This window comes from Ruditapes philippinarum, unplaced genomic scaffold (genome assembly GCF_026571515.1).
Source record: "Ruditapes philippinarum isolate M1 unplaced genomic scaffold, ASM2657151v2 ctg701_1_1_1_1, whole genome shotgun sequence".
Taxonomy (NCBI): Eukaryota; Metazoa; Mollusca; class Bivalvia; order Venerida; family Veneridae; genus Ruditapes; species Ruditapes philippinarum.
In genome coordinates this window covers 230,054-246,703 of record NW_026860900.1, presented here as the reverse complement: position 1 = coordinate 246,703, position 16,650 = coordinate 230,054, and the positions used below count along the sequence as shown (strand labels likewise).

The window sequence follows — 16,650 nt, the reverse complement described above, 5'->3', positions numbered from 1 at the left end:
CAAGGTCATACTTAGAAGTCATTGAAAAAGGCTTATCCGGAGCAAAAATTCTAAACGCATTGAGGGATTCAATATTACCTGCATAAATGTTTACTGTTGACAAATGGGAGGTGTAGTGCCGTGCACAACATTCAGGTCCCAGCTGTTAAGGTCAAGGTCACATTAAGTTCAAATAAAAGTATGTAAATATGCATAGAGGGATTCAGTTGAACAAGGGACAGATTTTCGTAAAGGCAGAGTTACGGATCTGTTCTTTTGTAAAGCAGATTGTTGTGTGCAATATTCAGGTCCCTCTGGTCAAGATCGAACATTCAGGGGTCAAAGTTCAGATAAAAATATGAAAATGTGTATAGGTAACCATTAGTTCATCATTTTTTGAGGGATTGTAACATAAATGGCCATTTTTATGGCTAAATCTATGACACTTGTAATATAGGTCAATATATTCAAGATCAAGGTTATTAAGATGATGAAAAATATGGATTTTGTCTGAAACCTATTTCTTAAACGCCTCGAGGGGTTTAAATGAAACTGAAGCTATGGCGAGCCAATGTACCAGGTCTGTAAGTCAAAGTCACAAAAAGACGTCATTGAAAATTGCTTGTCTTGAGCAAAGAATGCCAGGCCCAAAATACATGTCCCTACGGCTAGGTAAAGGTCACACGAAGAGGTCAAATTTCTGATAAAAAATGAAGATGTGTATAGGGACCATTTAGTTATTATTTATAGAGGGGTAGTCATACAAATGGTCATTATCATGACTAACCCTATAGCACTTGTATTTAGGGTCAATTTATGCAAGGTCAAAGTCACTAAAAGATGATGAAATATCTTATCTGAAGCATGTCTTCTACATGCATGGAAGAATTGTAATGATACTTTATAGAGGTGCTCACCGCTATTTAATGTATTGCTTCATACATGATCAAGTTAAAAGGTCAATGTCCCATTTAGAGCTAATTGTTATACAATTTTTTATGCCCACATGTTCATAACAGTGCCTTGGGCGACATCGAGGAAAGTCCAAAAAATGTCGAGGCCGTCAGGCCGAGACAATGTTTTTTGCAGTAACATCCCGCCACTCTTATACCCCGTAACTTAGAGTTTCATATATTATAACTGTTTTATCGCATTTTTTTTGTTACAGAAATATATATATATATATATATATATATATATATATATATATATATATATATATATATATATATATATATATATATGTGTGTGTGTGTGTGTTTGTGTTATATATACAACAACGAAAACAACCGTCACCACAACAACAACAACAACCGCCACCACAACCGCCACCGTCACCACAACCGCAACCGCTACCACAATTGCAACCGCCCCCACAACCGCTACCACAACGCAACCACAACCACATCCACCACCACAGCCACAACCGTCACCACAACTGTAACCACAACTGTAACCACAACCGCAACCGTTACCACAACCGCAACCGCCACCACAACCACATCCACCACTACCACCACATGCTTATATATGAAAGAAAAAAAGTCATATATATTCATTCTTGGGCGGGAATGGTCTTATAAAATAATAAATGCGTTTTCGATAAGATATTTGTAATAAGAAAATTAATAGTGATTGAGTCAGCCAACTGCGGTAAAAGAAGCTATAAATAGCTCGCCGCTATGGTAAAAAAATGATGACGTCACAATAAAGTTAAAAATTACTTAAATATATAAGGCCAAGTAGCACGAAGAAAACCAACGGCCGCTGTGGTGTAGTGGTTAGCATACTGGACCGGCAATCCAGAGACCCGTGGTTCGAGTCCCGGCTGCGCGTGCCGATTTTTCGTGCGATTTCTCTCTCTCTCTCTCTCTCCCTCCTCTCTCTCTCTTCTCTCTCTCTCTCTCTCTCTCTCTCTATATATATATATATATATATATATATATATATATATATATATATATATACGCATGTGGTGGTGGTGTTGCTGGGGTGGTGTTGGTGGTGGTTGTTTATATATATATATACAAGCATTTATATATTTGTATATTAGAAATAAATATATAATTATATTCTTTGTTTGCTTTTAGAAAAAGTAAAAATTCGAGTCGAGCGTTGCATCCGCCCGGCGGTGGCTCTTGTTACACTGTGATCTTTGTCCGGGAAATAAATCTTAAACTGTTAGCGATATCAACAAGAAACTGTAGGTAGATATATCTCATTGAGTAAATGTGCAATGTAAAAGAACCGTCACTATGCCTTGCCAAATTTTGAAGTCATTGCCCTTCAAGTCATTGCCCTTACACTTTGAACTTTGTCCGGGACAAAACTCTGAAACAACAAGAGTTAATAAAAATTACTTTGTAGATAGATTGATCTCATAGAGTAGATGTGCTTTGCAAAAGAAACGTTACTGTGTCTTGCCTAATTTTGGAGTAATTACCCTTTGTAAATGTTAACTCTGTGAAATATGTCCGGGACATAACACTGAAACAACAAGAGGTATCAACAAGTTTTTCTGTGTCATAAACCTATTCGGGGAGCATAACCCAGTTCAACCTGCTCTTCCTTCGTAGTTTGGGCATTTCTGTTGAAAATGTGACAGAGTAAAATCGTATACATCATATACATGCACAGTGCGTTAACTGGAGTGCAGGTATAAGTTACCCACACTCTAGAGCATGCCTATTGATTGGTTCATTTTGTCTGGGGTTTACCAATTGTGACGACAGAGAAGCGGATACCGATGGAAATGTCATATTCAGATGCTCGTTCATTGGTTACTTTTTGGGGTTTCACATAATGGTATCAGGGAACGTGTTTTTAAGTTTGACTATGATAGAAAAGAGAAAGAACATCAAAACACTCGTAAATCTGATAAAATCAGATAGCCTCATGTTCCGATGCTCTTTATATTACTTGTCTTCTATTGTTTGTGTCGCCTTGAAAAAGGCGACATATAGGTGTTGCTTTTGTCGGCGGTGTCGGCGTCGTTGTCGTCGTCGGCGTCGATGTCGGCATCGTTGTCGGCGTCAGCATCCCCTTAAGCTTGTCCGGAGCATACGTCACTTATAATAAGTCGGATTGACTTCAAACTTGGTATGCATGCTTCTTATAATGACACAAAGTGCAGTGCACAAGAACTGGTACTGTGCACTTCTAATTTCTTGAGTTATTGCCCTTTTTTAATTTGAATGCTTTATTTTTGTCCGGGCCATTTCTCCTAAAAATTTAAAGCTATGGACTTGAAACTTCATAAGATGATTGATCTTATTAAGAAGAAGTGCAGTGCCCAAGAACTGGTACTCTGCATTTCTTATTTTTTTAGTTATTGCCCTTTGTTAATTTTCATAATTTATTTTTGTCTAGGCCATTTCTCATAAAATATAAAAGCTTTAGTCTTGAAACTTAATAGGATGATAAATCATATTGATAAGAAGTGCAGTGTACAGACACTGCTGTTCTGCATTTCTTATTTTTTGAGTTATTGCCCTTTGTTGATTTTCAAATGTCATTTTTGTCCTGGCCATTTCTCCTAAACTATATTGTTCACAAGGCGACACATCCGACTCGCAGAGTTCTAGTTTATATATATTTTGAATGTGTTACCCATGACCCTTTATCCCTATGTCCCTTATTAACCTACGTAAAAAAACGATATATAGCAGGTGCGAAAATAACTCTACTGGTATATATCAATTGGTTTCTTTCCTATATGAATCAAGTGGGAAAAAATCTGCACTGCTATCAATATATCAATCACTGCTATAACAATACTACAGTTTTCAAATCCAAAATAGAAGTGTACAGAGTATAATGGGTTAGAAAGAACAAAGAAAAAGCTAAAAGCCATGCGATAAAAGCTTTTAGTATGGAGTATTTTGCGGAAATGTTGCCCTTATTTCAGTGACGCGCGCGCTTAACGCTATGTTTGTATAAGGCAAGTGACGTCACGTCAAAATAAATGCACGGCCGTGCCATACCATTTATACCCAGTCGCATAAGCGGCAAGGGTATGTGATAAAACGTTATTAGGGCTTTAGAGCGTGTGTCGTATAGCGATTCTACTTTGTCTCATATTTTGTTCTGTGTAATCAAATTAAACGATTTTGTTCTGGATGTTTGGCAGTCTGTTGCCAACGTTACAGCTAACGCTGCGTAGTAACGCAAGTTATAAAGATTGAATACCTGACACTCTGGTGTTATGGCTTATGTGTTATGTTTTGTTTTTTGTTTTTAAAAATTCCCTGAAACTGAAATTGAAATATAATGTTCTTTTTTTGCATTGAAAGAATATACAGTTTCCAGAATTTTAAATTCACAACAGCAGAAATTTAGCGTTATGAGGCAGGTTATATAAGAAGTCCCATTATTGTAAAATTGTTTTGGTCCTTAAAGCAGCTGACCTATAAAACTACCGTTTTTAAAAGCATTTCAAACTTTAAAACATAATATACTTGAAAGCCATCGAAATTACACTTCAAATGTTCATATTTTAACATTATTGCTCTGAAGCTTACCTGCCAACAGGAAATACCTTCTTTTAATATACAACACAATTCTTTCATCCTGTTTTTTCTTGTACCACCTGATATCACGACCTGTGGTTAGGAACACACGGAATCCGGAATCGTATCAAACTTAAAGGGAAACGAATAACTGTTTTTGTTTTGATATTTGTAATTTTTTTGTGGCACTAAAACTCTACTTTATTAGTTAAAGCATATATTTAATGACAAATTTATCGATTTAAACTTTAGCTTGAAATATGATAGGGGCCTACTCAATGGCTAAAATTGTTAAACGATCCCGGGCATACCGGATACCGAATACTAGTGCCAGGATTTTTCCGGATAATTGTTGTGACATGTTAAATGAATTATCTTCTATTTATGTTGGCTACTGCGTTAGTAACGTAGTAGATTACGCAAAGGAAAACAAAATACTGGTATATTGACACTTATGTCAACATTTTTTCTTGAATTAAGATGTCAGTAACAATAAATTTACACAAAAAAACCTAACTAGATCAGTATTTACCTTGTACTTGAAATTTTATTTCATATTTTTCATTTTACCATCTGGAGGCCAGTGGCTTTAAGGAATCATTCTAGAATAATTTATGGTGCATAGACTATCATGAAACTATCATTAATTTCATTACATAGACAGGTTAATGCTACGAAACCTAGAGAAAAGATATGTTCATAGCTGATAACCCTCAGACAATTTTTGACACACTGTTTATAGAGTAGAATTTTCCTTTTCAACATTTATATGTCCTTTTTATTCTCTTTTTACCATTTATTCGAATCTCCTTAAGCCGAGTAAGAAGTTCAATTTTATCTCTAAGCAAGTAAATTGATGAAATGTTATGCAAAGTTACATTACTGTAACCACGAATTAAGTAAATGGAGTAAGTATACGATTTGTTACCAGTATAAAACAGAGTCTGTATGCTATCATGTCATAAGTCAAACCATATTAATTTCAGGATTACCAAGAAAGCCCACAGTAACAGTAAATAAAACACCATCAGTAGGGGAGAGTGTAACATTAACATGTAGTAGTACATCAACAACCACACCAAGTAACCACAGCCTCATTCTGACATACTCCTGGAGAGTTGACAACACAGACAATCCAAGTAGAGCCAAATATACATACACTTCTAGTAAGAATAAACTGACTGTAAACAACATTGTAAAGGAGGATGCCAATAAACAGTTTTCATGTAAAGCTACAGAAGTTGTCACTGGAGGATATACATCTAGTAGAAGTGATACATTCTCATTTGATGTTTACTGTAAGTTCATCTTATGTCACTTATACTATACAACCAACAGAAGTGATACATTCTCATTTGATATTCATTGTAAGTTTATCATATGTCACTTATACTATACAACAAGCACAAGTGAAACATTCTCATTTGATGTTTACTGTAAGTTTATCTTATGTCACTTATACTATACAACAAACAGAAGTGATACATTCTCATTTGATGTTTATTGTAAGTTTATCTTATGTCACTTATACTATACAACAAACAAAAGTGATACATTCTCATTTGATGTTTATAGTAAGTATATCTTATGTCACTTATACTATACAACAAACAGAAGTGATACATTATCATTTGATATTCATTGTAAGTATATCTTATGTCACTTATATTATACAACAAACAGAAGTGAGACATCCCTATGTGATGTCTATTGTAAATTTATCTTATGTCACTTATACCATACAACAAACAGAATTAATGCATTATCATTTGATGTTTATTGTAAGTACATCTTATGTATTCTATACTATACAGCAAACAAAAGTGATACATTCTCATTTGATATTCATTGTAAGTATATCTTATGTCACTTATACTATACAACAAACAGAAGTGAAACATTCTCATTTGATGTTCATTGTAAGTATATCTTATGTCACTTATACGATACAACAAACAGAAGTGAGACATCCTTATTTGATGTCTATTGTAAGTTTATCTTATGTCACTTATACTATACAGCAAACAGAATTGATACATTTTCATTTGATTTTTATTGTAAGTATATGTTATTTCACTTATATCATATAACAATCAGAATTGAAACATTATCATTTGATGTTTATTGTAAGGTTATCTTATATATTAGGCAGAATGTGTTTCTGTGACTTGTTGTATACATCAAACAGAAGTGACTAATTTACATTTGATGCTTACTATAATCATATCTCAGAGTATATTGATAAATCAGTATTAACGCTGCATCCTTTTTACATTGACTTTATGACGAAATTGTTAAATAGAAGTCAATTAAATTTTACATGACCTTAGAATGTTTTTACATGAAACAAAACAATGCTAACACTTTTTCATGTTCGAGACCTTTATATCATAATTATTTATGCTTTGCTGACTTTAAAAATAATTGATTTTAAGCCTATTAATTCTAACATACTTACATGGTTATTATTGATTGTTATTTAAAAATAAATAAGCACAATAAAATACATCTTGAGAGGATATTCAGCATGTAAGGTCATAAATGAATAGTTTTGAAAATCCTAGCCTAACTGCCTGCAACATTTAGTGTTCATGTCAAGTCACATTCCACTTTTTGTATAGACATGATATAACTGTTAGTAGGTATATGTCCGTTATAAAACTTTAGCCTTGATGGAGATATTTTGAACAAGTTTTGGTAAATATGTGGTACATTAAAACGATATGTCGAATGCAAGACCAATGTTTGTAGTTTAAAAGTTGGGGTCACGACAAAACGTCTCGAACTATATCTTCAAAAGTGTAATTTTGGTTTCCAGTCAACGATTCTAAGATTGATTAATAACTACATTTGTAAAACCATGCGCCTGTTTAAAATGATGTATAATACACAGGAACCGGTTAAACAGGCTTGACATGGATAATTGTGAAAGTCATTAATATGGTCATACATCATTTCTAGTCGAGTCATTTTTTTGTTTTATTGTGAAGTAATTTAGCAAAAGTATTTGGTACGTAAGAACTATTCCTTTTTCCTTAAGGCCAAGCTAACACTTGGTATTCCATCAAACCGTTTTGTATCGTCATCTGATGGACTTTGAAAAATAAACAAAAATATGGCGACCTGTAACGCTAAATCTTGAAGTCAAGGTTGTGTCATTCATTCTTATTGCTATTAACAATACGCACATTGAGAATATTAAACGTTTGTTTGTTCTTGTAACATATTTCTATTAATTACAAGTTCTTTTTCCAAATTTGTGCACAATTCTTAATCTATCATTTAGGGACTTTCTTTACTCAAACTTTTAAAAAGGAACACAGATATCGTTTGGAAATTATTTGTTAGAAGAATCTACTATTTATGCTATTTTGCTGGTTTTTACGGTCATGTTTAAGAGGCGAAGCAGGTCTTTGTTTATGAGGTGCGGAGGGGGTCACATTAACTACGTGCCGCATAAGAATGAATGTATTCGCTGGTCATAAAATATACCAACTTTTCCATTCAAATTGACCAAATGCAATGAAAATAACATTTCATTGTACACATAAATCTAGAGAAAAGAAACTATTTTGAATGACAAACAGCATCAATAATCTATACAATGCAAATTGTAATTTACAACATGTGAGTTGTTTACATAATAAGGAGCTGCATTGTAGCATACGTCCGTTTCGTTAACGCGTCGTTCTATGTACAAAAGTATTGCACGTTGCGTGTAAGATTGCAATTATCTTACACCGACTTCCCGTGTAACTGTTTACAACGGTAACAAGGCTTCGGGAGGACCGTTCGCTTATTTTCAAAGAACATTTGCCCGACCCTTTTGCTTTTTATAACTTCGAAAACCTATGTATCTGTGAACATTATTATTTACATATTACAGTAAAACATGATTTAATTAGTTTCCAATAAACAGTGACCTCAGAGCTAGATAGCACCGTCTGTGACGCCAGCCGGTGTATGGACTTCATTCATAGCTGCTAAAAACGTCATCTTATAAACGCTAGTCATTAACAAAAGGCGCGCGCGAATGACGTCATTTTAATGACGCGACTTGTATTACATGAGGGGTACGAATAATATAATTTATTTTTGGGTAAGATAGACACGCCTGGTTAATGATAGGGGTACCTTTTTTCGGAGATATACTGTAAATCTCTCTATTGCTACTTCAGAGCCAATGCAAAAATCGCTAAAATCAAGTGTCGAGTGTTTTCATTTATTTATATATTTTGTAAACCAAATATCGAAAATCGGAGAATGCTATGTCATGTAGATTTGATTAAGGTTTCCAGAAAAAGTCTAAGGTCTAGAAATGAAATAAGATTGAAATCAGATCAAAACATTAGTTAATAAAGAAAATGCAGAATGTTTGTTCTGGGAGACAGCTCTGTCGTGAAGGAGATAGTCCTGTCACTAAGGAGATAGCTCTTTGGTTTCAAAGGGGACCAAAATAATATTGACAAAGAATGTAAAAAGTTTTCGGTGAAAAAGATCTTTAGGATGTTGATCAATCGGGTATCATTATGAAGAAAGAAATCAACTATTTGACAATATTTGTTTTATATTAGCAGTTATTCCTGCTATAGCATTCACAAAGTGATCTTACTTTTATCACAACTTCAGGATGAGCAGTAGGCTGTACAAATGTGAACACTGTGTACAAGCTGTGGCTTCACATTTCAAATATACAAACAATTACCTTACAAGAACACAGAATGTATACATAACTCAAAACTATTTAGTATGCCTAAATGTTTGAAGCGTCACATAGTAACCGTTCAAACGGGAGAATAGTAATATGAAATCAATAGTTGTGACGAGAAATATATATTGAGCGTTTAGTGTTCTTGTTTTTAAAGGTTACTGAAACATTTATTTTGTTCTCTATTTCGAATGCCCAGTGAGTTGCCATTTTAGCTAACGTACTTTAGTATCTACATTGTTTCCAGCTAGTCAGAAATCTATGATCATGTTTTCCTTTCAAAATCTTGAATATACAGTAACACAGTGAGGTGCAAATAACACAGGCATTGTGAAAAAAGTAATGCAGAATCGTGCAATTCTGTGGCCGAACAAGTTCCACGGAAAAAATGAACTAATATCTTTATTGTACATTAAATTGAAAGAAGTGAAAAGGCGCATACGGTTGCTTTGACATTATACTTAAATAATCATCAAAAATATTTTCATGACAATTTTTAATTTTCCAGATCATTCCTGAGAATTTCGATGTGACTTTTGAGTTTCGTACAATATCGTATATATTTCCTTATGGATTTTGATATTGGTATACCCGACACATTAGAAAAAACTACTCGTGCCATGATATACACGATGTAAATTCTGAAACGGACAAAAAATTACTTTGTTTATGTTTTGTTAGTTCTGTACAAAAAGTTAAAATCTTTTAAAACATGTATTTTTAAGTTAGGTTCTTTATGTAACGTGGAAAAGTGACTATGTCTGTATAAACTGAAAGGATATTGAATGAGCGCAGGTTCAATACTTCATTTAATACTACACAAATAGAGATAATACAGTATGCTGTTTATCACATATACAAAGTAAAAGTTGTGTACAGTACAGTTGAAAAAAATGAGTATATAACAATTTGAATGCTGTAAACATTAATGTTTTATGCAAATTACGTCATGATATACGTTTTTAGTAATTACATTAGTATAATTTTGTTTTTATTAAATTTTTTGTGCCGTGATAAATATAATTTATTTAATAAAATATACACAAACATTCAACAAACAATCAGACACTTTCTTTATTAACTAAATTAATGTTTTGATCTGATTTCAATCTTATTTTCATTTCAAGACCCTATCTACTGGAAACGTATTTGTTTTTAATCTGAATCGCTGTTTAGATGAAAATTTGAGGAAAAATAATCTGTTTTATCATGAAACGGTCCATTTTAACTCTAAATTCGCGAAATGGGAAACGCCACAACAACTATATTTCAAACACAATTACAACAACTTTACGTTTTCTGGAAACCTTAATCAAATCTACACGGCATAGCATTCTCCGATTTTCGATATTTAGTGTAGAATTTATTAAATATTTAAAAAATGAAAACACTAGACATTTGATTTTATCGACATGTATAAGCTCGGAAGAAGCGGTAGAGCGAATTACTGTATATCTTCGAAAGAGGTAGCTCTATCATTTACCAGGCGTGATAGAGGATAATCAACCCCAAATCGCACACACAAGGGTTCGGATTTCCCAGTTCTCTTTCTAAACAAAACAAGAAATGCATTGATGCAAAGCATCACAGGGCGTCCAAGCAAGAAATGCAGCAAGTGAAGATGAACTAGTACACATATGATGACAAGATATTCTTATAAACTACCAGAAATGTATATCACTTATGAATGAGCGGACGAAAGACATTGTTCATTATGAACTTTGATTGGCATGCTAGAGATTAGAATATTACTTGTTATTTCTTTATAATCGTGGTTATTAATAGCAACGGATATACATGTATGCAATCATTTATAATCCATATGTGTAACGCATGATCAACACGTACCACACCTTTGTAATTGTCCCTTATTATGTTATCGCTATTAGCGAAGACCCCCTTTTAAGGTATCTGTTCACACTTTAAGTTAGTAAATATATATCCATGTTGATCATGTTGAGCATAATTGTTTATTATACAATAATTGTAATATCTATTAATTTTAATAAAAAAAATACAAATTTTATGAATATTGTTTTCTTTTCTTTTTTGTGTTTTATGTGCTATTTTAATACTGAGTTTTTACTACTCTTTTTTTATTAAAATTGTAAAATAAATTTTAAGAATTCAATTGTCATATTGACCGACGATTATTTTATAAGTCAAAGCTTAACTGGAAAAAGTCAGTAAATTATGGTTTATCTTTTAATATATAATATTGTTTATTTTTAAACCATGTACATGTACATTTGTATTTTTCTTTATCATGTTTTAAATTATCAATCAATTGAATAATTCATAAAATCTAATTTGTAACTTTGAATAATTCCTCGGCATCTTTACTAAACACGGATAACAAATTAAATAAAATGTTTCAAAGTTGATAATGTCATTTTAATACCATAAAAATGTACCTTTTTCTCAATTATTGTACATATCACGGATTTATATTACATATAAATCCGTGTACATATTTATTGTTTTTATCTCATATAGATAAAAAAATGAAACATGCTATTGTTGTTTTTTTTTCTAATTGTAACGATATCAAACATCTACTCCAAAACCGGGAGAGACCGGACAATAAACGTGTGGTACTATTCGCCGGTCACTAGTAAATCCCGGTCAAAATAGACCGGGAGAGACCGGTAATTACCGATAGGAGTGATAAATAGATATATCTATAAATAGATTTTTGGAATATTTAGGTCATCAACTGATTTTTCTAGGATACATGTACAACAATAACATACCATGATAACCCACTGTGTACTACAAAATGATAAATAAAAAAACCCGAAGAGCGCGATTTATTGACGGAAAAGGTTATTTCATTTGAAAATGTTTGCATTGCGAAATTCTCCAGTTCGCTATTCATTGTAACATATCGCGACATTTCATTCTTAATTAATAATCAAGCACCCTCATACCGATCGGAAAGATCGGCTTTTATTATGACCGACTAAAAGGCTCGAGAAGTTGCTGTCGCCCTTTCACAAAATCTGATTTCATTCCATAAGGGCGCCGCGCTTCGGCGCGGACGCCAATGATTGAATATTTTTATCACCTTAACACTAATGAAATTTAATGAAATATTAGTTCAACTACTTTTGTTGTAGAACACCGTGTATATTCAGTAACGCTGGAATGTGAAAATAACGCACGATCCGTTCAAAACGTAACTTAGAAATGTGGCTGATACCTGACAGGATTTCCAACGCGGAAGGTTAACGGGCCAAAATATTTTTATTTTTATTTTACTAAACTGAAAAAAAGGAATAGCCGCATACGACTGCCATTTGTTGAACATTTCTGCTTTACTTTTTGCACGAATCGTGCGTGATATACACATTCCGACGTTACTGGATGCACACGGTGTTCTACAACAAAAGTAGTTTTAAATTTCATTTGTGTTAAGGTGATAAAAATATTTAATCATTTTGTTTAGAAAGATAGCGGTAGATTATTCTGCCGGATATACAAAGAGTTTTTTTCCACTACAGCTTGTGTTGGTACTTTGTTAATGAAAATAAAATATGATTAAGTAAATATTTATTTAACATTTTACTTATATTGACGACATCCAAATTAAGTTTTATCATATATATTTAAGTGTGTTATTTTTTTCTTTAATTGGATTATATATTGTAAATTAGGCAATTATTCCAAATTTAAGATATTGTATCTTAAAGTTTGTTGTCATTCCTATTATTCAACCTATAAATAACAAGCGTGGTATGCATAAGATTTACCTGTAACCTCTAAAATATAAAAACCAGTGGGACTAGCAATAATGGTCTAATATTTTAGTTTCCGGGAGTCAGAAGTTTGGAAGTTAGTGAACAAGAAGAAATTCAGTTTTTTATTTAGCTGTGATTAAAAATATATTAAGTTTATAAAATAGTATAAAATGACACAATTTTAGGATATTTTCTTATCAAGTTAATTGAATTTGATTCCACCTATAACTTACATGATCTTAATTTTAAAGTGTTTTCAAAATATAAGACTAAAGTATGTTTAATGAAGTACAAGCTATAAACCAGTAATTGTTTGTTACGATAAAGGCAATTTGTAATTGTAAACATGTACCTGTTTGACAATATATTATTTATAATTCATAACTTGTCAAAAATCTTTATGACTAATATCATAGATATCAGATGGTCAAGATTGTTTTATATCTATTCGAAGTGATGAAGTCTACCAGAAAAATGGAAATAAAAATCTTAATCAAATGATTTGTAACCTGTCATCTTGTATAGATCGTTTCTATACGTTGAGACATGTATGGTCAGAATGGTAATGAGCAAAGGTAACAAAAAGGTTTTGAAAATGTATATCTTCAGATGGTCCAGACAACGTTGTGTTTAGTCCAAGTGAAACAAGCCATGAGAAAGATGAAAATGAAACTCTCGATCAAGTAACTTGTACAGCAACCTGCCATCCTACATGTAGTTTTACGTGGTCAAAGACGCCATCAAGAACACTTGTTAGTAGCTCAGCTTTATTAAACCTTGGGAGGCTTCAGAGTTCAGATGCTGGAACATACAGATGTACAGCAACAAGGACTGGTGGTGAACCACAAAGCAAAGATTTAACTATGAATGTAATTTGTAAGTATAGATATGCGTAGCAAAAATGCTAATTATGTCATGTCGATTGTCTTAAGCTTATTGCTGCGTCATGATTTTATTATGTTTTACAGATCAAATAACTAAAACAATGAAATAACGTGTATTCGAATAGAGCTAAACGTTCGGTAAAAAACATATTGAATAACACAACTATTGAGAAGTTAATAAAATAACTATTACAATGTTTGTTTCGACTAGTGGTATGTATTAGACTTGATTGGCTATAATGCTTCGTTTGTGTAAATACTGAAACTTTTAGGACTAATTCCTGATTTTATAAATAGACTGGTTGCGAAAATTAATCTTATTAATTATCTAAAAATCATATATTTTGAGGACATTTGTTTCAACAGTATATGAGACAACTTTTTATTTTTTCTCATGGATATGTTATGATAGGTACTATTCTATATGTTATCATTTAAACACTTATTGTATAGAAAACGAGTCAATAATGTAAAGGTTTAACTTATGCTTAGAAATAATATACACAGCGCACTTATCTTACGTGTTATTATATAAATAACACATGGGTTTGTGGGTAAAAATATCATCCCGAGGAAAATACTGTTACCCGAGGCGTAGCCGAGGATAACATTATTTTTACGAGGGATGATATATTTACTGTTACTCACAAACCCATGTGTTATTTATTTTATTACCCCGAACAAAAATACTGTGATGATCTGAAATTGTCAACTAAATCTTACTGTAACAAAAATAAACCAAGAATAACAACAACTTAACTGTCTTTACCTTTTAAGTTTTAAGTGTACGTTAGGCCAACTTGAGAAGTTTTCTTTTTCTTTTATTCTTTAAGCAAGTGATGATATCTACAAGTCATATAAACATACACTAAGCTAGGTTTTATCTAGGAAACAAAACACTAACCCATTTATACGGTTATGATCTGTGAAATCTGATCCTTCTGTTTCCAGAATATTCTTTGTATGGTTTTTGACAAAATAACGATGATATCCTATGTCTCTCCACCATATCTGTAACGTTTCACTGATTAAAATTGTTAAATAATCCTTTGTTGCATGCTTAAATCGTCAGCATGTCATAGGTACTCCAGAGAAGAAATTGATGTCATATCGGGGTTTAACGTCGAAAATAAGAATGAATCGAGAAAAACATGACGGCCATTTTATTTCATTTTATTTAGAAAATAGACCACGTGACCAGATTTTATACTGTTAAAAAATACTTTTACCTATGTAACAGTACAAAATTCTTAGTCACGTGGTACACTTGCATTAACAGTAAAAATAACTCCCAGAGGCCTATGGGAAATTAACATTACGAAAAACGTGAGGGGTAATAAAACAAATTATATTATATGAAACTCTCATTTGTATTGGAAAAAAATCTGAGTGTTAGTAATGAAGAGAAAAAAAGTGAATAAATTTCTTACAGATGGACCGAGGAATATGTTTTTCAATCCAAATGATGTGTCATATCGACATAATGAAAATTATAACCCAGCACCAATCACATGTGGAGCTGATTGCTGGGAATGTAGCTACAGTTGGTCTGGACCAAATTCATTTAGTGTGTCTGGAGCAGTGCTTGACCTGAGTCCTTTAACAAAGTCAATGGCTGGAACATATACATGTACTGCTAGAAACGTTAAACTGTCTCAACAACCACTACAAACAAAACAGTTGCTACTTGAAGTTAGATGTAAGTTGATATTTTATTCATTGTACAATTATATAAATAATTCAGAAAAAATTGCCTGTATATGCTTACAGAACACTATGTATGAATCAGTATGAATATTTCAACAGAGTGATTACTGTCTATGCCTACTTATATGACGGATGATCCAGAAATACCCTAAATTAAGCCATGAATTAAATAATTTTATTAAAAGTTCATAATTTATAACAGACACTTTATAAATGTGTAATATATTCTCTTTACAAGGAAACAAATGTTATAACAAACACATTATGGACACCACATGCATATCTTAGCAAACATAGTTATGAGCATATGGCACAGGTCAATAGTGTAACATGAAAAATATATGAATTTTTTTAAAAAAAGCATTTTGCACTGAACTGATATAAGGTCAATACTTTTTGACCAATTGGGCGAATAATTATGATCTCATACCATTATAAAAGAGCCTTTAGGTTTTGTTGGAAAATTCAGGATATCTCTCATTGTTAGTGTGCTACAAACTCAAACCAGTGACTGTTTAACCGTTATTATACCGCCAAAACTTTAGTATATAGGAGTCACCCGGTGATCAGGCGGTTAGTCGGTCTTTTTGTCCATTGCATTTTCCTTGTCCAGAGCATAACTTGAAGACTAATGGTTGGAATTCAATACAACTTCATACAATAGTCAAGCACATTGAGAGGAAGTGCAACGCACAAGAACTATAGCTCCATCTTGACATTAGAGTTATTGCCCTTTGTTACTTTTCATTGTCCGGAGCATAACTTAAAATTACTTGTTGGAATTCAAAACAACTTTATACAATGGTCAAGCACAATAAGAAGAAGTGTAGTGCACAAGAACCATAACTCTATCTCAAGTAATTACAGAGTTATTGCCCTTTGTTAATTTTCCATTGTTTTTTTTTATCCTGAGCATATCTTGTCTAATTCAGGACCAATTCCAAGTCTTTTGAAACAGGAATTGCCTTATAAATTATAATGCTCTTTTGTGGAACAACAACATCTGGTATATGAGTAAACACTTTTGGTTTCTTTAACTTGCTGACATGTCTTTAAAGTCCACTCTTTAAGTGAGGTATCCCTCACTGTTGCATAGATAAACAGTCTCACTTTGATTAAAATTT

At 32.6% G+C, this 16,650-nt stretch overlaps 1 protein-coding gene and 1 non-coding gene across 3 annotated transcripts in view; both read left to right on the top strand.

Moving 5' to 3' along the window:
• The first annotated feature begins 1,742 nt into the window (after positions 1 to 1,742).
• Trnaa-ggc (transfer RNA alanine (anticodon GGC)) lies at positions 1,743 to 1,818 on the top strand. The gene has a single exon. It is a non-coding gene; the product is annotated as a tRNA-Ala (tRNA).
• Positions 1,819 to 15,257: 13,439 nt separating this feature from the next.
• The window catches only part of LOC132713803 (hemicentin-1-like), a 218,853-nt gene continuing 217,460 nt past the window's right edge, over positions 15,258 to 16,650 (top strand). For both annotated transcript variants that reach the window (XM_060696479.1, XM_060696480.1), the window contains exon 1: positions 15,258 to 15,518. In XM_060696479.1, coding sequence (XP_060552462.1) covers positions 15,266 to 15,518 — 253 coding nt within the window. In that variant the 5' untranslated portion in view covers positions 15,258 to 15,265. The remainder of the gene's footprint in view (positions 15,519 to 16,650) is intronic.